At 57.5% G+C, this 19751-nt stretch overlaps 1 protein-coding gene across 1 annotated transcript; it reads right to left on the reverse strand.

Moving 5' to 3' along the window:
- Positions 1-766: 766 nt before the first annotated feature.
- Positions 767-18133, reverse strand: IKZF3 (IKAROS family zinc finger 3). The gene is made up of 5 exons (XM_064174030.1): positions 17880-18133; positions 15904-16071; positions 14341-14457; positions 9678-9797; positions 767-1558 (listed from the first exon to the last, which is right to left on the reverse strand). The coding sequence occupies exons 1-5, from the start codon at positions 18049-18051 to the stop codon at positions 861-863; spliced, it is 1275 nt and encodes a 424-aa protein (XP_064030100.1). The 5' UTR covers positions 18052-18133; the 3' UTR covers positions 767-860.
- Between the last annotated feature and the right edge of the window lie 1618 nt (positions 18134-19751).

Below are 19751 nucleotides of genomic sequence, written 5' to 3' on the forward strand. Positions count from 1 at the left end.
CAACCCTCCCTGGGCACTGTGGTGCTGGGCAAGCTGCTGTGGGTGCCCTGCTGGAGCAGGAGGGGTTGGACTGGCTGAGCTCCAGAGGTCCCTTCCAACCCTCCCTGGGCACTGTGGTGCTGGGCAAGCTGCTGTGGGTGCCCTGCTGGAGCAGGAGGGATTGGACTGGCTGAGCTCCAGAGATCCCTTCCAGCCTCACCCTATGCTGGGACTCTGTGTGAGAAGGTTTCCATCAGCCTTTGGGAGGGCAAATCCCCTCCACAAACTGCAGCTGAGCTCCAGAAGTCCCTTCTGAACCCCCACACCACACTGGGATAGAAAAGCTGCTCCTGTCAGCCCCCCTGCAGGGCCACAACCCTCTCCCCCCCCCCCTCCCCTCTTCTGCAAACAGGACAAAAACCAAAAGGCAGCTCCAAAACCAAAACATCTTCAATGCCTCTGAGTTTCCACACCCCCCACACACACCTTAACGAGTAGAAAAATAGAAGTTGGTATCCAAACCACTCTCTGCTCACACCCTGCAGTGCCACTGCCCCCCCCCCCGCCAGCCCACCCCCTCTAAACCCTTTCCCCTTCCCAGCAGCCAAACCCCTCCGTGAAAGGAACAAAACCCAACCCCCTCCTCCTCACCCTTCCCCAACACACACAAACAGCTCCCAAAGTGCCACCTCCAGGCGACCCTGCCTTTAGCAGCGGCGTCGGAAAACCACTCCTCACATCCCTTTATCCTAACGAGCCGCACCCCACCCCACCCCCCCCCCCCAGAATAAAAACCACCCAAACCTGACCCTTGGGACCTCACCCCAAGCTTTTTTTTCCCCCTGAAATCAAACAAAAGCAGGAGGAAGAGGTCCTGAAGTTCACTTGAAGATGAGCCTGTGCTCGCCGCGGGCGATGTGCGAGGAGAACTGGTAGCGGTCGTGGCCGCGGTAGCCGCAGACGTTGCACTGGAAGGGGTCGCGGAAGCCGTGGCAGCCCATGTGGATGGTGAACATGACATAATCCAAGAAGAGGACTCGGCAGTGGTCGCACCTGTAGACCCCCAAAGCTTCCCCTTCTTTGTTGAGGACCTTAAAGGCGTCTCCCGCCGGCGGCGGCGGCGGCGGCGGTTTGGTGCCGTCGTAAGAGCGAGGCAGATCCCGCAGAGCTTGGAGGCCGTTGCGGGCTTGAGCCGGTTGGAAGGGGAGGTTTTGCCTCTCCTCGTGGATGCTGTCAGTGTCCGTGGAGTCTTGCCCGCTGGTGGCGGGGGAGAGACCTCTGTCCGAGGTGGAGCTTTTGTCCCTGAGGTGCCCGAAGCTCTTCTCAGCCTCCTGCGAGCTGCCGTTGGGGAGCTGCTCGGGGCGGGTCAGCGCCAGCGGGTACAGGCTGCTGATGACTGGCACCAGCTCGGCGGTGGGGGCTGGGGGGGTCTGCACCAGGGGACGCAAAGCTTCGGCCCCCAGGTAGGTGATGGCGTTGCTGATAGCCTGGTCCATCATGCGGCCCTGCACCGCCTCGCTCTCCTTCTCGCAGGGGAAGGTGGAGCTGTAGCCCAGCTCGAAGCTGTGCCGAGATTCACCTGCCGGGATGGGGAAGGGGAGAAGCAGCTGAGAGGGGTGTGGAGGGGGCTGGAAGTTTCCCACCCCCACCGTGGCTTCTCTACACGTCAGAAAGCAGAGGGGGATGAGGAATGGTCTCTGCAGAGGGAAGCTGGCACAGGTTGCCCAGGGAGGTCACGGAGGCTCCATCCCTGGAGGAATTCCAGGTGAGGCTCAGCAGGGCTCTGGGCAACCTGAGCTGGAGGAGGATGTCCCTGCTGAGTGCAGAGGGGCTTGGACCTGATGACCCTGGAAGTTCCCTTCCACCCCAAAGCCAATCATGATTCCATTCTCCTAGTCCTTGAGGTATCACAAGTGAGGAAGACTTCCCCCCCAGGCAGGCATGGAGGACAACCTGCTCCAGTGGAGCATGTCCCTGCTGCCTGCAGAGGGCTTGGATTGGAAGCCCTTTGGAGGTCCCTTCCAGCCCAGCCCATTCTGTGGCTCTCTGACATCCACAGGCAGCTTTTGGCTGGGTTTGGGGTTGGCTTTTCTTCTTTCAGAGACCTTAGAGCAGCCTCCCAGTACCTGAAGGGAACTGCAGGAGAGCTGGAGAGGGACTTTTGACAAAGGCTTGGGGAGCCAGGACAGGCCCTTGGAAGCAGACTGAGGTTGTCATGGGGACTTCAAAAAGCCACCAGGACAGAATCACAGTGGGAGGACAGAAAACTGAGGCAGCCTCAGTGAGCACATTTGGGGGGGCTGTGTCTTGCCTTCTGACAGAGACTCCTCACCAGGGAAGCAGCTCTAAGGTCTCCCCAGAGCCTTCTCTTCTCCAGGTTCCCTCAGACTCTCCCCACAGGAGGTTCTCCTGCCCTCTGATCATCTTCATGACCTCCTCTGGACCCAATCCAACAGTTCTGTGCCTTTCTTGTCCTTCTGCACTTTTTGGGCTGCAGTTTCCTTGTCCCCAGGGGGAAAGAAAACTGCACCTGCCAGGGACAGAGTGGGGGGGCACTGTGCCTGGCAGAGACAAAGCCATTACCTACCCATCCTACCTTGGCCCTCTCTAGATGAGGCATGAGGAGGACCTCAGGCACATCCTCCTGTCCTAGAGTCATAGAATGGACAGGGCTGGAAGGGACCTCAAGGATCATCCAGTTCGTGCCCAGAGACACCTCACACTAGATCAGGTTGCTCAGAGCTACATCCAGCCTGGCCTTAAACACCTCCAGGGATGAAGCTTCCACCACCTCCCTGGGCAACCTGTGCCAGTGTCTCCCTACTCTCATGGGCAAGAACTTCTTCCTGCTCAGCAGCTCGCAAGGATCCCTAACTCCCAGGCTAAATCCCTCTGTGCAGAAGCAAATCCTTTGGGCTACCCTCTCTCTTTTTGCCTCTTTTATTCTGGGGAGGGGGATGTGTGTGTGGGGAGGGGGTTTGAACCTCAAATTCACACTCCTCTTCCCCCCACTCCCCTCTCCTGGAGCTTGGCTTTGTGAGTCAGAGCAGCCTGCGCGGGGCTGGGGAGGCAGCGGTGCAGAGGGCTGGAAGCAGTTGAGAGGCTTTGTGGTTCTCTAACCTTTGGGTGGCTCAGCTGAGAAACGTGAGCTCCTGGTTTGCTGCTGCTGCCTCTGCAACGAAACCTGGGCAGTTTCACAGGCATTGAGTCACGGTGCTGGCAGGAGGCTGATAAACATCTGCACTGCCCCACTTACTGGAACTGGCAGACGGCTGGAGCTGGGCAAGGCTCCTGCACGGGAAGCATTCAGCTTGGGACAGCTCTGGGTAGAGCTGGGAGTGGTTTTAGGTTGGTTGGAACCACCCAGTTTGGTTAGCTGGTTCTAGGCATTCACCTAAATAAAGGCACAGAATCACAGGACAGGTTGTCCAGGGGAGGTTGGGGATGCTCCTTCCCTGGAGGTGTTCAAGGCCAGGTTGGGTGAAGCTTTGAGCAGCCTGGGCTGGGGGGAGGTGTTGCTGCCTGTGGCAGAGGGGTTGGGACTGGGTGAGCTTGAAGGTCCCTTCCAACCCAACTCATTCCATGAATCAGAGAGGCAGAGGGGATGGATCTCTAAGATCCCTTCCAATCCAAGGCACTCTGTGAGTCTCTGATCTCACATGGGCAGGGACATCACCTTCCATGGCACCAGGATGCTCACTGCCCTGTCCAGCCTGGCCTTGAACATCTCCAGAGAGGGGACAGCTCCCACCAGCCCAGGCTGCTCACTGCCCTGTCCAGCCTGGCCTGACCATCTCCAGAGAGGGGACACCTCCCACCAGCCCAGCTTGCTCAAGGACCCACTCAGCCTGGCCTTGAACATCTCCAGGGAGGGGACAGCTCCCACCAGCCCAGGTTGCTCAAGCTCCCATCCAACCTGGCCTTGAACACTTCCAGGCTTGGGGTCTCTACAGCTTCTCTGGGCAAACTTTTCCAGTGCCTCCTCAGCCTCCTGGAGAAAGATTTCTTCCCAATGTCTGATCAAAACCACAGGCAGGGACATCACCTTCCATGGCACCAGGCTGCTCACTGCCCTGTCCAGCCTGGCCTTGGACATCTCCAGGGAGGGGACAGCTCCCACTAGCCCAGGCTGCTCAAGCTCCCATCCAACCTGGCCTTGAACAATTCCAGGCTTGGAGCCTCTACAGCTTCTCTGGGCAAACTTTTCCAGTGCCTCCTCAGCCTCCTGGAGAAGGATTTCTCCCTAAGGTCTGATCTAAACTCAGCTTCTCCCAGTCTGAAGCCATCACCTCTGGCCCTGCACCCTCTCCTCATCCTTTCCTGTTCACAGCAGGTAGTGATGGGCCTGGAGGGAGGATGGAACAAAGCTGGAGATGGGGAGAGTCAGCCTGGGTGTTAGGAAGAAGTTGTTCAGCATGAGGGTGGTGAGAGCCTGGCACAGGTTGCCCAGGGAGGTGGTGGAAGCCTCATCCCTGGAGGTGCTTAAGGCCAGGCTGGCTGAGGCTGAGGACAGCCTGATCTGGTAGGGAGATGGAGGTGGGGAGATGGAGGTGGGGAGATGGAGGTGGGGAGATGGAGGTGGGGAGATTCAGACTGGGTGTAAGGAGGAAGTTGTTCAGCATGAGAGTGGTGAGAGCCTGGCACAGGTGGTGGAAGCCTCACCCCTGGAGGTGCTGGATGAGGCTGTGGACAGCCTGATCTAGTGTGAGGTGTCCCTGACCATGGCATGGGGGGGTTAGAACTGGCTGCTCCTTGTGCCCCCTTCCAACCCTGCCTGATTCTATGATTCTAAACCCAGCTTCTCCCAGTCTGAAGCCATCACCCCTGGCCCTGTCCCCTCTCCTCATCCTCTGCTGTTCACAGCAGGCAGCAGAACTTCTTTGGGCTTGTTGCTGTCTCAGCACGATGCAAACTTCCCCCCCCACACCCCCCCCCCCGCCCTTCACACAGCAGCCACAGCCTGTGACACACACTCCTGCTGCTGCCCGAGGCTTGGCTGCCTCTAAACCCTGGGCAGGGACTTGGAGGTGTGGATGCTGGGAGGAGGGAGTCAGCCTGCTGCTGGCCACCACAGCCACCAGAGTGGCAACTCCACCCCGAGGCAGGCAGGCTGTGGTGCAGGGGGAGGTGGTTACTGTGCCAGGAGTGCTGCAGCACTTGTGCCAGCATGAGAAATGTCTTTACAGGGCAGAGAAGTTGTTGTTAAAACAAGGAAGGACTTGAAATCAGTGAGCCAAGAGGCTCCAGCTGGTGGAAACTGGCTGCACTGGTTCCTGCCTTGGCTGCAGACACAGCCCCAGGAGTGTTTCATCCAGTGGGGCAATGCCACCTGCAGCAGGAGCTGCTCTGCTGGGCTCCTCCTGCTCTGCAGAACCCTACAATGGGTTGGAAGGGACCTCTAAAGATCATCCAGTGCCAGCCTCCTGCCTGGGGCAGGGACACCTCCCACCAGCACAGGCTGCTCAAGGCTTTGTCCTTGGACACCTCCAGAGAGGGCACATCCACAGCCTCCCTGGGCAGCCTGTGCCAGGGTCTCCCCACCCTCACTGGCAAGAAATTCTTCCTCCTCTCCACTCTCAGTCTGGTTTGTCAGCAGTTACCTGCTCAGTAACTGCAGCAGGAAGCAGAAGAAGCCAGAGCTGAGCAGCTGGGTCCATGCAAAGCAGAAAGCCACAGCAAAGCAGGAAACACAAACCCAGAACCTTCCCTTCCCTGTTGCCTCCTAACTCAGGGCAAAGCCAAGGGCAGACCCTTTGAAGGAGAAGCCTTGGAAGAAGGCTTTGGTGCTGAGGTGTTCCAGGCCAGCTTGGATGGAGCCTGGGCTGGAGGGAAGTGTCCCTGTCCATGGCAGGGGTGTTGGAACTTGGCTGATCTTGCAGGTCCCTTCCAACCTAAAGCATTCCTGAGGTCCAGAGTCAAGCACAGGCCCTGCTGCTCCATGTCCCTGTGCCCAAGAGGGAGCTGCTGAGGATGCAAAAGTGCAAATCTCAGCCAGCAAGACTCCTGCTGCAGCTCCAGAGCTCTGCAGAGCCCCCGAATAACAATCAAGGAGACTTCCTACCCCCTCCCCTTGATCAATAGACTTCATTCACAGACCCCAGCCAAACAAAGCTGCCTTGTTAGGGCACATCCCTATCCCTCCTGCCTGCCAAAATCAGCCCCAGAGCTTCCCAAGGAATCCCAGAGCTGGCCTGGCAGAGCTCCTCTCCTCCACACACAGGGTTCACAAAGCCACCCGAGTCAAAGCAAGGTCACTCAGCTCTCCCCAGAGCTCTCCCCTGCCACCCAGTGAGGAGTTCTGTCCCACAGCACCTGCCAAGAGCCCTGCCAACCACACAGGCTTGGGGGGGGGTGGGAAACAGCAACCCCCTTGAGTGTCAGAAGTGGTTCTGACCCTGTCAGAAACTGTCCTGAGCCCTTCACCTCCCCACAGGTATCAACAGAGAGCCACAGGATGGGATGGGTTGGAAGGGAGCTTCAAGGTCAGTCAGTGCCAACCTCTCTGCCATGGGCAGGGACAACTCCTGCCAGCCCCAGGTTTAAAGCACTCTCCCCTCTCTCTCTCTCACCTCTGTTCACTTCTCACCTGAACCACTTCATCTGCAGGGAATAAAATGAAGCACAAGAGGGGGAAAATGCTCAGCTTGGAGGTGTGAAGTAGCTGAGGACAGAGCTCAGCAGCAGCCCTCAGAGATTGGCTTTGCCACCCAAAGGCTCAGAGAGCCACAGGGTGGGTTGGGTGGCAGTGCCAACCTCTCTGCCATGGGCAGGGACACCTCCTACCTGCCCCAGGTTTAAAGCACTCTCCTCTCTCTCTCTCCTCTCCCTCTCACTGTGTTCACCTCTCACCTGAACCACTTCATCTGCAGGGAATAAAATGAAGCACAAGAGGGGGAAAATGCTCAGCTTGGAGGTGTGAAGTAGCTGAGGACAGAGCTCAGCAGCAGAAGGGCAGCAGCAGCCCTCAGAGATTGGCTTTGCCACCCAAAGGCTCAGAGAGCCACAGGGTGGGTTGGGTGGCAGTGCCAACCTCTCTGCCATGGGCAGGGACACCTCCCACCAGCCCCAGGTTTAAAGCACTTTCCTCTCTCTCACTCTCTTCACCTCTCACCTGAACCACTTTCAGCTACAGGGAACAAAACAAAGCACAAGAGGGGAAAGTGCTCAGCTTGGAGGTGTGAAGTAGCTGAGGACAGAGCTCAGCAGCAGCCCTCAGAGATTGGCTTTGCCACCCAAAGGCTCAGAGAGCCACAGGGTAGGTTGGGTGCCAGTGCCAGGCCCCTGCCACAGGCAGGGACACCTCCCACCAGCCCAGAGTGCCTCCCCTAAGCTGGCCTTGAACACCTGCAGGCAAAGGGCATCCACAGCCTCCCTGGGCAGCCTGTGCCAGGGTCTCCCTACCCTCACTGCCAAGAATTTCTTCCTCCTCTCCACTCTCAATCTGCCCTCCTCAAGCCTCAATCCATTCCCTCTCATCCTATCACTCCAATCCCTCATCCAAACCCCATTCCAGGCTCCATTCCTGCCATCTCCAGGCACATTACTGAGCACAAACAGAAACCTCAACAGGGATCTGCTCCAAATGGGCACTGGAGAGGTGGAAAAACCCAACCAGAAGCACACTCCTGCTGCCCTTTGAGCCCTGGCCCTGCTGCTGCTGAGCTTCACACAGCCCATGAGGAGTGACCTGGCAGCAGCTGTAAACCCAGGCAGGGTGAAGCTGCTCTTGGTGCTCCACAAGGAGGAAGCTGAAGGGTTTCAGAGCTGTTTGCATCAGCACTGCAGCCTGAATCACAGCAGGACATGAGAGGGGCAGGTCCCACAAGTCAAGAGTTTCACTATGAAGAACCCCCCCCAGGCTCTCAGAGGCTGCTGCTGTTCACCCCTGTGTGAGCTGTGACCTTTCCAAAGCCATCCTGAGCTGTCTGCCTCAAACTTGCTGCTTTTCAGAGCTGAAAGCCCAAGCAGGAGCCACAGGTTCGAGCTGCTTGGCTGAAATCATTGAGCCAGCAGCAAACCTTCAGCTGGACATGGCTAAACCTTCCCCCAGCAGCAAACCTTCAGCTGGACATGGCTAAACCTTCACCCAGCAGCAAACCTTCAGCTGGACATGGCTAAACCTTCACCCAGCAGCAAACCTTCAGCTGGACATGGCTAAACCTTCACCCAGCTGCTCAGGACAGGTCCTCAGAACACCTCTCCCTGCCCTGCTGGGGCTGTCTGACCATGCTGGGTGCTTGCCTGCATGCCCAGCCCCATGCTGCTCCCCTCCCCAGCCCTCTGTGTGGACCCTACCACCACACAGACCCTGTTCAGGGGATGGATTGGGTTGGAAAGGACCTTAAAGAGCATCCAGCTCCAACCCTCCCGAGGTGAGGGTGGGGATGGTAAGAGGATGAAGGTCATGGGAAGGAAAGTAACCACTCAGTACCTTAAATAACCATGAAAGCCATCACAAATAAGGCACCAGCAGAGCTGCTGACTAAGCCAGGTCCTTCCTCAGGACACAAGAGCTGCATTTTGTTGTCTTTAAAGTCAAGTGGATGAGCAAGAGCAGCCAGGGAGGGGGACCTGTGCTCAACCTGCCCAGCTCAGCTCCAAGGTGCAGAGCCCTGAGCAGCTGAAATGGAGTGCAAAGATCTTTGCTGCTTACATGAACAGGAGAGAGGATTGGGATGCTCTTAAAATCCTGCTCTAATTCAGCAGGATGACTTCAGAGGAACCCCAAACACTTCTGCCTTGAGGAGTGTGGACTTCCAGAGGAGGCCACAAAGATGAGCAGAGGGTTGAGGCTGCTCCCTTGTAGGGATAAGCCTGGGAGAGTTGAGGCTGTTCAGCTTGGAGAAGGCTCCAAGGAGACCTGAGAGCTTCCTGCCAGTGTCTGAAGGAGCTGCAGGAGAGCTGGGGAGGGACTTTTGGTAAGGGCTGGGAGTGCCAGGATGAGGGGAATGGATTTGAGCTGGGAGAGGAGAGACTGAGAGTGGAGAGGAGGAAGAAAGTCTTGGCAGTGAGGGTGGGGAGAGCCTGGCACAGGTTGCCCAGGGAGGCTGTGGAGCACAGAAGCACAGAATGGGATCTTTGATCCCATTCTGTGCTTCTGTGCTCCACAGCCTCCCTGGAGAGGTGTTCAGGACCAGGCTGGATGAGTCCTTGAGCAGCCCTGTGCTGGTTGAAGCCATCCCTGCACTGTCTGATCTCTGCCAACCTGAGCCCCTCCATGAATCCCTACACTCCTGCTGCCCAAGCAGAGCCTTCAACCCATAACTCTTCCCACAAGGGACCCCAGCAGAGACCATTTCAGCTGCACACATCTCCTCCCTCACCTCCAAAACACCCCCAACCCTTGGAAGCTCCTTTGGGACCTACCCCTAGGCAGAACCCAAAGCACAACCAGCAGCAGCTCCCATCCCCATCTCAAACCTCTCTCAGAGGAGATTTCCTCTTTCATTTTAACCAAACCCACTTCCACCACCACTGCAACCTCCCCTCCTGCCCCCCTCCTCCTCCAAAACCAGAACAATCCAGGACAGGTTTTGAGGTTGTTTCTCCCTCCTCCCTCTATATCAAATTGAGGATTCCAGGAGGGGATTGAAGGGAAACAGAGGCCCAGCAGCAGTTTTGGCTGTGACAGAATGGTGATGGGGAGGGGAAAAAAGGGGGAATTTGGGGTTGTTGGGGTTGGGGTTTGTTGTTCTTACCAATGAATTTCTGAGGCATTGAGCTTTTCCTCTTTGCCACGTTGCTTGCTAGCCTGTCCAGCACGAGAGCTCTTTCACTGCCCAGCTCTGCCTTGCTGTGCCTGGCTGCTTCCATGCTGCCTGGGTTGGGAATTCAAAAGACAAAAAAAAAAAGTATGGAAAGAGGGGGAAAAAATATTAAAATAATCACAAAACAAAGAAATAAACAAAAAAAAACCTTCATAGAATCCCAGAATCAAGCAGGTAGGAAGAGAGCTCCAAGCTCAGCCTGGCACCCAGCCCTGCCCAACCAACCACACCATGGCACTCAGTGCCCCCAGCCAGGCTTGGCCTCAACACCTCCAGCCATGGGCACTGCACCACCTCCCTGGGCAGCCCATTCCAGTGCCAATCACTCTCTCTGCCAACAACTTCCTCCTCACATCCAGTCTAGACCTCCCCTGGCACAACTTCAGCCTGGGTCCCCTTCTTCTGTTGCTGTCTGCCTGGCAGCAGAGCCCAACCCCACCTGGCTACAGCCTCCCTGCAGGCAGCTGCAGGCAGCAATCAGCTCTGCCCTGAGCCTCCTCTGCTGCAGGCTGCACCCCCCCAGCTCCCTCAGCCTCTCCTCACAGGGCTGTGCTCCAGGCCCCTCCCCAGCCTTGCTGCCCTTCTCTGGGCACCTTCCAGCACCTCAACATCCCTCTGGAATTGAGGAGCCTCTCAAAAGCCTCTTCCAACCCTGCAGGCTGATTTCTGAGCTCCTTTCCAACCTGCCCCATTCCAGGGCTCCACGATTTATCCCTTCAGGGTGAATCCTGCTCTTTCCTTGCAACCCCCTGGTGTCAAACCCTCAGCACCCTAAGCCCTGCTGTGTGTCCCCACCCTGCAACCCTCCCTCTCCCCCCCTCCATGTCACCTCGGGGGTGATGCTGCTCTCCCAGCCCAGAGAGCGACCACACGGAGCTGTTTCCATGCTGTGGTTTCTGCCCTCTCCGGCAGCCTGGGTTCATTTTTAGCTCCTGTGGGCATCCCTGACGAACCCAAAGCAGGGCTCAGGTTCGAGCCATTGCTTCCTGTAGCATCTCTGCGTGGTCACGGAACGATGGAGAGTGGGACAGGGAGGTGGCTTCGGGTGCAGTGAGAACATCGTGGCCAGAGATCGCTATCAGGGAGCCGGCAGCGCTCTGACACTGCACCAAAACCCCTCCAGGGCAGAAGAGTTTCCACCCTGCTGCAGCTGGAACCTGCAGACCTCCTCTGAAGGAGCCACCAGAACCTCCTCTGAAGGAGCCACAGCACCCAGGACCTCCTGCAAGGAGCATCCAGGACCTCCTGCCAAGGAGCATCCAGGACCTCCTGCCAAGGAGCATCCAGGACCTCCTGCCAAGGAGCATCCAGGACCTGGACCTCCTGCCAAGGAGCATCCAGGACCAGGACCTCCTGCCAAGGAGCATCCAGGACCTCCTGCCAAGGAGCATCCAGGACCTCCTGCCAAGGAGCATCCAGGACCTCCTGCCAAGGAGCATCCAGGACCTCCTGCCAAGGAGCATCCAGGACCTGGACCTCCTGCCAAGGAGCATCCAGGACCTCCTGCCAAGGAGCATCCAGGACCTCCTGCCAAGGAGCATCCAGGACCTGGACCTCCTGCCAAGGAGCATCCAGGACCAGGACCTCCTGCCAAGGAGCATCCAGGACCTGGACCTCCTGCCAAGGAGCATCCAGGACCTGGACCTCCTGCCAAGGAGTAACCAAAGCCTCCTGCCAAGGAACACCCAAAACCTCCTGTGACAAATTTCTCCCTCATCTCCAGTCTAATTCTCCCCTCCTCAAGCTCCAATCCATTCCCTCTCACCCTCTCTCTCCAAACCCTTGCAGCAAGCCCCTGTCCATCACTGATCTCCAGGACACCACCTCACTGCCAAGCCCTACACACATCCACACCACTCAAACCTGCCCAGACTCTAACCCATCCTGCCCAGCAGCTTCCCCCTCTGAAGAGAAGGAAGCAATCAACGGGCAGAGCCTGTGGGCAGCTGCTCCCCAAAGCCAGGGGCAGCCACTCAGCTGCCAAAGCAAAGCCACAGCAGAGGAGTGACCTGGCAGTCACTTAGGTGGCAGTCACTGAGGTGACCCTGAGTGGCACCTGCAGAAGTGCTGCCCACAAGGTGCCCGAGAGGTTTTTCTGCACAGGAGCTGTGAAAGCAGATGTGAGGAAGACAAAGGCCTGGCTGAGGGCTGGGTGAAGGCAGAGCCTTCTCTGAGTGCTGGACTCAGTGATCTCCAAGGTCTCTTCCAGCCAAAGAGCCTCTGGGAGAAGGGAATCAGAGAGCTGTGGAGTGCTTTGGGTTGGAAATGCCCTCCAAGGTCACTGAGTCCAAGCATCCATCCCACCACAGCCACCAAACCATGGCCCCAGGGGCCACATCCACACATTTCTGGGACACCTCCAGGATGAGTCTCAGAACTCCACCACCTCCCTGGGCCTCCAAAGTGACCTCAGAGGATCACCCTGTCCAACCTTGCCTGCCAGAGCAGGTTCACTTAGGACAGGTCACTCTGGAGCACACCCAGATGGGGCTTGAAAGTCTCCAAAGCTCCACCACCTCCTTGGGCAGCCTGTGCCAATCCCTGAGCACTCCTGTAGGATGAAAAGTTCTTCCTCACATCCAACCTCAGCCTTCTTCAGGTGCAGCTTGTGCCCATTTCCCCTCCTTGACCTGGCTGAGGGCACAGAGGGCACTGGCAGCAGGTTTGTTGGTGACACCAAAGTGGGTGCAGTGAGGTTGTGCCTGGCATTCAGTGAGACTCAGCCAGGCTGGAGGGGTGGGCAGGGAGAAACTGAATGGAATTCACCCAGGGCAGAGTCTGGCACCTGGGAAAGAAGAACCCCAGGGAGCAGGAGAGGTTGGGGACTGAGCTGCTGGAAGGCAGGGAAGGGGAAAAGGACCTGGGGGTCCTGGTGGGTGGGAGGGTGAGCAATGAGCTCTGGTGGGCAGGAGGGGCAGTGCCAGTCTTGGGTGGGTTAGAAGGACTGTGGTAGGTTGAGAGAGGTTCTCCTGCCTCTCTGCTCTGCCCTGGTGAGGCCACATCTGGAGCACTGTGTCCAGTTCTGGGCCACTCAGTTCAAGAGGGACATGGAACTGCTTGAGGGAGTCCAGCACAGAGCCAGAGAGATGCTGAAGGGAATGGAACAGAGCCTGAGGGAGCTGGGGCTGGGAGAAGAGGAGACTGAGAGGTGACCTCAGCAGTGCCTGTCAATATGTTGAGTGCCAGGAGGCTGGAGCCAGGCTCTGCTGGGTGATGCCCAGTGCCAGGCCAAGGTGGTGGAAGCTGAGGCAGAGGAAGCTTCATTTAAACATGAGGTGGAATTTTTTGCCCTGTGAGGGTGACAGAGCCCTAAAAGAGGCTGCCCAGGAGGGGCTGTGGAGTCTCCTCCTCTGGAGCTATTCAAACCCTGCCCTGGATGTGTTCCTGTGTGAGCTGCTCTGGCAGGGTGGCTTGGACTGGATCAGCTTTGGAGGTCCCTGCCAGCCCCTGGCATTCTGGGGGCAAGAAATCCTTGCCAGTGAGGGTGGGCAGACCCTGGCCCAGGTTGCCCAAGGAGGCTGTGGATGTGTGTCCCCCCCAGGAGGGGTTCAGGAGCACCTTTGCTGTGAGGACAGCCTGGGAGAGTTGGGACTGCTCAGCTTGGAGAAGAGAAGGCTCCAGGCAGACCTCAGAGCTGCCTGCCAGTGTTTGAAGTGGGCTCCAGGAGAGCTTTGGGGGGGTCCCTTCCAGCCCTGCCACTCAGTGGTTCTATGTTTTACAACTACCTGAAGGGACACTGTGGGGAGGCTGCTGCTGGGCTCTTCTCTGCTGGGGATGGTTAGGGTGAGGAAGAGGAGGCTGAGGGGAGACCTCACTGCTGTTTGCAGCTAGCTGAAGGGACACTGTGGGGAGGCTGCTGCTGGGCTCTGCTCACAGGTCACTGGAGACAGAACAAGAGGGAATGGCCTCAAGATGAGGCTGGGGAAGTTTAGATTGGACATGAGGAGAGAGTGGTCAGTGACTGGAGTGAGCTGCCCAGGGAGGTGGTGGAGTCACCCACCCTAGAGGTGTGTAAGGGTGGTTTGGAGGTGGTGCTTGGGGATATGGTTTAAGGTGAATCCTGTTGAGCAGGGATCCAGGCTGGACCTGGTGATCCTGAGAGGCTTTGCCAGCCTGCACCTTTCTGTCATAGAATCATACAATCAAGAAGGTTGGGAGAGAGCTCCAAGCTCAGCCAGCCCAGCCTGGCACCCAGCCCTGCCCAACCAACCACACCATGGCACTCAGTGCCCCAGCCAGGCTTGGCCTCAACACCTCCAGCCATGGGCACTGCACCACCTCCCTGGGCAGCCCATTCCAGTGCCAATCACTCTCTCTGCCAACAACTTCCTCCTCACATCCAGCCTCAACCTGCCCTGCCACAGCTTGAGGCTGTGTCCCCTTGTTCTGGTGCTGGCTGCCTGGCAGCAGAGCCCAACCCCACCTGGCTCCAGCCAGGCAGCTGCAGGCAGCAATGATATCAGGGAGAAGAGACCAACCCCAACCTCACTGCAGCCTCCTGTAGTAACAAACAGAGTCAGCAGCCAAGGGGGCAGCCTGGTTTGCCCTCCCAGCCGTGCTCCAGCCCCCAGCCCCCTGGGAGGGGAGGACTCACCAGGCTCAGCCACGCCGGAGCCCTGCAGGTAAGTTCGGCACCGCTCCTTGTGCTCCTCCAGGGAGCTCCTCTGCTTGTAGCTCCTTCCACAGAACTCACACTTGTAAGGCTTCTCCACTGGGGAAACAAGAGGGTGGTGTAAAATGACCCCTCCCAGGAGCCTCCTAAACCCCTGCCTGCCTGCTACTCAGAGTGGAGCTCCTCACAGCTGCTGCTTTGGCTGGGAGTGGTGGTGTGGGGCTTGGGTTCGATGATCTTCAGAGGTCTCTTCCCACCCCCAGCGCTCTCTGAAGGCTTTTAAATGCCTCTTAGGGTCGTGAGCACTGTGAGCTTTGGGGTTCCCAAGGGTGCACCCCAGTAGGCACACAGAGACCCTCACAATCCCTCAGCTCAGCATCAAGGAGGAAGAGGATTTACTCCTGGGGGCTGTTTCCAGCAGCTCAGATTCCCACAGCCCTGCTCTTGCTGATGGCTTTTTTGCTTGCTGGGTTGGTCAGTTTGGAGAGGAAAAGGCTCTGGGGAGACCTTAAAGCATCCTTCCAGCACCTGAAGGGGCTGCAGGAGAGCTGGGGAGAGACTTGTGACAAAGGTTGGGAGTGCCAAGATGAGAGGTGATGGTTTTAAGCTGGAAGAGGGGAGGCTGAAAGTGGAGTGGAGGAAGAAATTCTTGGCAGTGAGGGTGGAGAGACTCTGGCACAGGTTGCCCAGGGAGGTTGTGGAGCACAGAATGGGATCAGAGATCCCATTCTGAACTTCCTCCTCACATCCAGCCTGAGCCTGCCCTGCCACAGCTTCAGCCTGGGTCCCCTTCCTCTGGCCCTGGGGGCCTGGCAGCAGAGCCCAACCCCACCTGGCTACAGCCTCCCTGCAGGCAGCTGCAGGCAGCAATCAGCTCTGCCCTCAGCCTCCTCTGCTGCAGGCTGCACCCCCCCAGCTCCCTCAGCCTCTCCTCACAGGGCTGTGCTCCAGGCCCCTCCCCAGCCTTGCTGCCCTGCTCTGGGCACCTGCCAGCACCTCAGCAGCTCTCTGCAATGGAGGAGCCCAGAGCTGGACACAGCACTGCAGGGGTGGCCTGAGCAGTGCTGAGCACAGGGGCACAAGAACCTCCCTGCTCCTGCTGCCCACACTGCTCCTCAGCCAGCCCAGGATGCCATTGGCTCTGCTGCCCACCTGGGCACTGCTGCCTCCTCTGCAGCTCCTCTCTCACAGCACCCCCAGGGCCCTCTCTGCCTGCCTGCTCTCAGCCACTCTGCCCCCAGCCTGCAGTGCTGCTTGGGGTTGCTGTGGCCAAAGTGCAGAACCTGCCCTTGGCCTTGTTCAGTCTCCTCCCCTTGGCCTCTGCCCACCCATGCAGCCTGGCCAGGTCCCTCTGCAGGGCTCTGCTCCCCTCCAACAGCTCCACACTGCTCCTAGCTTGGTGCCAGCTGCACACTCACTGCTGCTGGACTCAATCCCCTGCTCCAGAGCATCACTAAAGACATCAACCAGGTCCTTTCCAAGCCAACCCAATCTCCAACCCTCTGATCTCTAAACCCTTTGGAGGTGCCTTTTGAAGTCACTCACCTGAGTGTGTCCTTAAGTGCCCTGTCAGTGCATCCCTCCTCTGGCAGGCATAGCTGCACAGGTGGCACTTGAAAGGCTTCTCCCCTGTGTGCAGCTTTATGTGGCGCAGGAGGTTTCCCTTCTGGGTGAAGGAAGCTCCACATTGGCTGCACTGGAACGGACGCTCCCCTGCAAAGGACATCAGAGAGGGCAGGCAGTGGGCATCAGGGCACCCTCCTGGCCTCACCCCCATCACCCCACACACCCTCCTGCTGCCAGGAGAAAGGAGGCAGAGGCGCATGGAATGGGTTGAGTTGGAAGGGACTGCAAAGCTCAACCAGCGCCAACCTCAACCTGCTATGGGCTGGGGCAGCTCCAACCAGCACAGGGCTGCTCAAGGACTCATCCAGCCTGGTCCTGAGCACCTCTCCAGGGAGGTTGTGGAGCACAGAAGCACAGAATGGGATCTTTGATCCCATTCTGTGCTTCTGTGCTCCACAACCTCCCTGGGCAAACCTGTGCCAGGGTCTCACCATCCTCAACCCGTGCCAGTGTCTCACTCTCAACCTGTGCCAGTCTCTCCCCACCCTCACTGCCAAGACTCTTTCTCATCTTTGCTCTCAGTCTCTCCTCTCCCAGCTCTAATCCATTCCCTTCATCCTGGCACTCCCAGCCCTTACCAAAAGTCCCTCCCCAGCTCTCCTGCAGCTTTGGCTACCTTCCTTCAGCTGCCTCAACACAGTTTAGAGGTTCAAAGGATGGGTTTGGGTTGGAAAGGAGCTCAGGGATCAGCCAGTTCCAACCCCCCTGCTTTGGGCAGGGACAGCTCCCACTAGCTCAGACTGCTCAAGGACTCATCCAGCCTGGTCCTGAACATCTCTCCAGGGAGGTTGTGGAGCACAGAAGCACAGAATGGGATCAAAGATCCCATTCTGTGCTTCTGTGCTCCACAACCTCCCTGGGCAAACCTGTGCCAGGTTCTCACCACCCTGAACCTGTGCCAGTCTCTCCCCACCCTCACTGGCAAGAGTTTTTCTCTCACCTCCAGTCTTGATCTCCCCTCTCCCACCTTCAACCCATCCCCTCTCACTCCATCACTCCAACCCCTTGCCCTGCTCTCCCCACCCTCAGGATGTCTTTGGCCTTTTTGGCCACAGGGGGAGGTTGTTGGCTCCTGGGCATCTTTCTGGGCACTAGGACCACCAGATCCCTCTCCTCTGCAATGCTTTCCAAAGAGAAGGTTGGAGAAGGAGGAGCTTGGAGAGGGAGAAGCAGCTCTTAGAAGTAGAGGCTTGGGGAAGGAGAAGGAGCTCATAGGAGAAGCTTGGGGAAGGAGAGGCTTGGGGAAGGAGGAGATCTTAGGAGAAGCTTGGACAAGGAGAAGGAGGAGCTTGGAGAGGGAGAGGCAACTCTTAGAAGAGGCTTGGGGAAGGAGAAGGAGCTCGAAGGAGAGGCTTGGGGAAGGAGAAGGAGGTCTTAGAAGGAGAAGCTTGGGGAAAGAGAGGCTTGGGGAAGGAGGAGATCTTAGGAGAAGCTTGGACAAGGAGAAGGAGGAGCTTGGAGAGGGAGAAGCAGCTCTTAGAAGAGGCTTGGGGAAGGAGAAGGAGCTCGAAGGAGAGGCTTGGGGAAGAAGGTCTTAGAAGGAGAAGCTTGAGGAAGGAGAGGCTTAGGGAAGGAGAAGGAGCTCTTAGAAGGGGAAGCTTGGGGAAGGAGAGGCTTAGGGAAGGAGAAGGAGCTCTTAGAAGGAGAAGCTTGAGGAAGGAGAGGCTTGGGGAAGGAGAAGGAGCTCTTAGAAGGAGAAGCTTGGGGAAGGAGAGGCTTAGGGAAGGAGAAGGAGCTCTTAGAAGGAGAAGCTTGGGGAAGGAGAGGCTTAGGGAAGGAGAAGGAGCTCAAAGGAGAGGCTTGGGGAAGAAGGTCTTAGAAGGAGAAGCTTGGGGAAGGAGAGGCTTGGGGAAGGAGAGGCTTGGGGAAGAAGGAGCAGCTTGGGATCTTCTTACCAGTGTGGCTCCGCTTGTGGACCATCAGGACATTGAGGCTGATGCAGGCCAGGCCACAGATGTCACAAGTCATTTTCCCACTGGCTGGCCTGATGCTGTCATAGGAGCCAGGATGTCTCTCCAGCTTAATGCTCTCATAGTCAGGATATTCCCTAGGGTAGCTGAAAGGCATCTCAGCTTCCTCTGGAGTCTCCACGGGCTCTGAGCTCAGAGCACTTTCCTCTCTCTCACTGTATTCACCTTTCACCTGGACCACTTCATCTGCAGGAGGAGGAAAAAAACCAAAGCCCAAGAGTGGGAAATGCTCCACTTGGACATCTCAGAACACAGAAGGACATCAGCAGCCCTCAAGGATTGGCTTTGACAGCCAAAGAGTCAGAGAATCACAGGATGGGATGGAAGGGACCTTCAGGATCAGGCAGTGCCAACCCCACTGATATGGGTAGGGACAGCTCCAACCAGCACAGGCTGCTCAAGGACTCATCCAGCCTGGTCCTGAACACCTCTCCAGGGAGGTTGTGGAGCACAGAAGCACAGAATGTGATCAAAGATCCCATTCTGTGCTTCTGTGCTCCACAACCTCCCTGGGCAAACCTGTGCCAGGCTCTCCCCACCCTCACTGCCAAGACTTTCTTTCTCCTCTCCACTCTCCATCTGCCCTCCTCAAACTCCAACCCATTCCCTTAAGTGACATATCCAAACCTTTCCATGCAGCTGCCAACCTCAGTGCTCCTCTTGCATGCCAGGGCAGGGAGCAAGAGCTGGGGTTGGGACAGGGAATCCAAATGCTTCAGACTCAATCTGCCCTCTTCAAGCCTGAATGGTGCCCTCCTCAAGCTGGGTATGAGGGAATGGAGCTGAGCTGGGCATGAATGGTGCCCTCCTCAAGATGGGTATGAGGGAATGCAGCTGAGCTGGGCATGAATGGTGCCCTCCTCAAGATGGGTATGAGGGAATGCAGCTGAGCTGGGCATGAATGGTGCCCTCCTCAAGATGGGTATGAGGGAATGCAGCTGAGCTGGGCATGAATGGTGCCCTCCTCAAGCTGGGTATGAGGCAGTGCAGCTGAGCTGGGCTTGAATGGTGCCACCCTCAAGCTGGGTATGAGGGAATGCAGCTGAGCTGGGCTGAATGGTGCCCTCCTTCAGCTGGGTATGAGGCAGTGCAGCTGAGCTGGGCTGAATGGTGCCCTCCTTCAGCTGGGTATGAGGCAGTGCAGCTGAGCTGGGCTGAATGGTGCCCTCCTCAAGCTGGGTATGAAGGAATACAGCTGAGCTGGGCTGAATGGTGCCCTCCTCAAGCTGGGTATGAGGCAGTGCAGCTGAGCTGGGCTGAATGGTGCCCTCCTCAAGCTGGGTATGAGGCAGTGCAGCTGAGCTGGGTTTGAATGGTGCCCTCCTCAAGCTGGGTATGAAGGAATGGAGCTGAGGTGGGCATGAATGGTGCCCTCCTCAAGCTGATGCTGAAGCAGTGTAGCTGAGATGATTGTCCCTTGGTCACGGATGCTTAGTGCCACTCACAGAGAGAGCTGTGCCACACTGAGCTGCCTGCTAACTCCCCTTGGCTGCCCTAATTTGCCCAGCCCTGGGTTCCAGCAGCTCTAGCAAGGTGCAGACTTCCCTGGCAAGCAGAAAGCAGCACCAAGAGATGAAGTTCAGTTTCCTGTTTGAAAGCATCGTCCTGGCCAGCTGCTCCTCTCTCAAAGCCAGGCTTGTGACAGCTCTCTCTGGCAAGCTGAGCACTTGTCCTGTCTCCAGAGCACAGAGGGTGGACTGCTGAGTATGAACTAGCTCTGGTTCTGAGTAAGAAACCACATCAAACAACGGCTGGGAGAGAGCAGCAAAGGAGGTGGCAACATAAAAGCAGAGCTGA

The sequence above is a fragment of the Pogoniulus pusillus genome, chromosome 40 (assembly GCF_015220805.1).
Source record: "Pogoniulus pusillus isolate bPogPus1 chromosome 40, bPogPus1.pri, whole genome shotgun sequence".
Classification (NCBI taxonomy): domain Eukaryota; kingdom Metazoa; phylum Chordata; class Aves; order Piciformes; family Lybiidae; genus Pogoniulus; species Pogoniulus pusillus.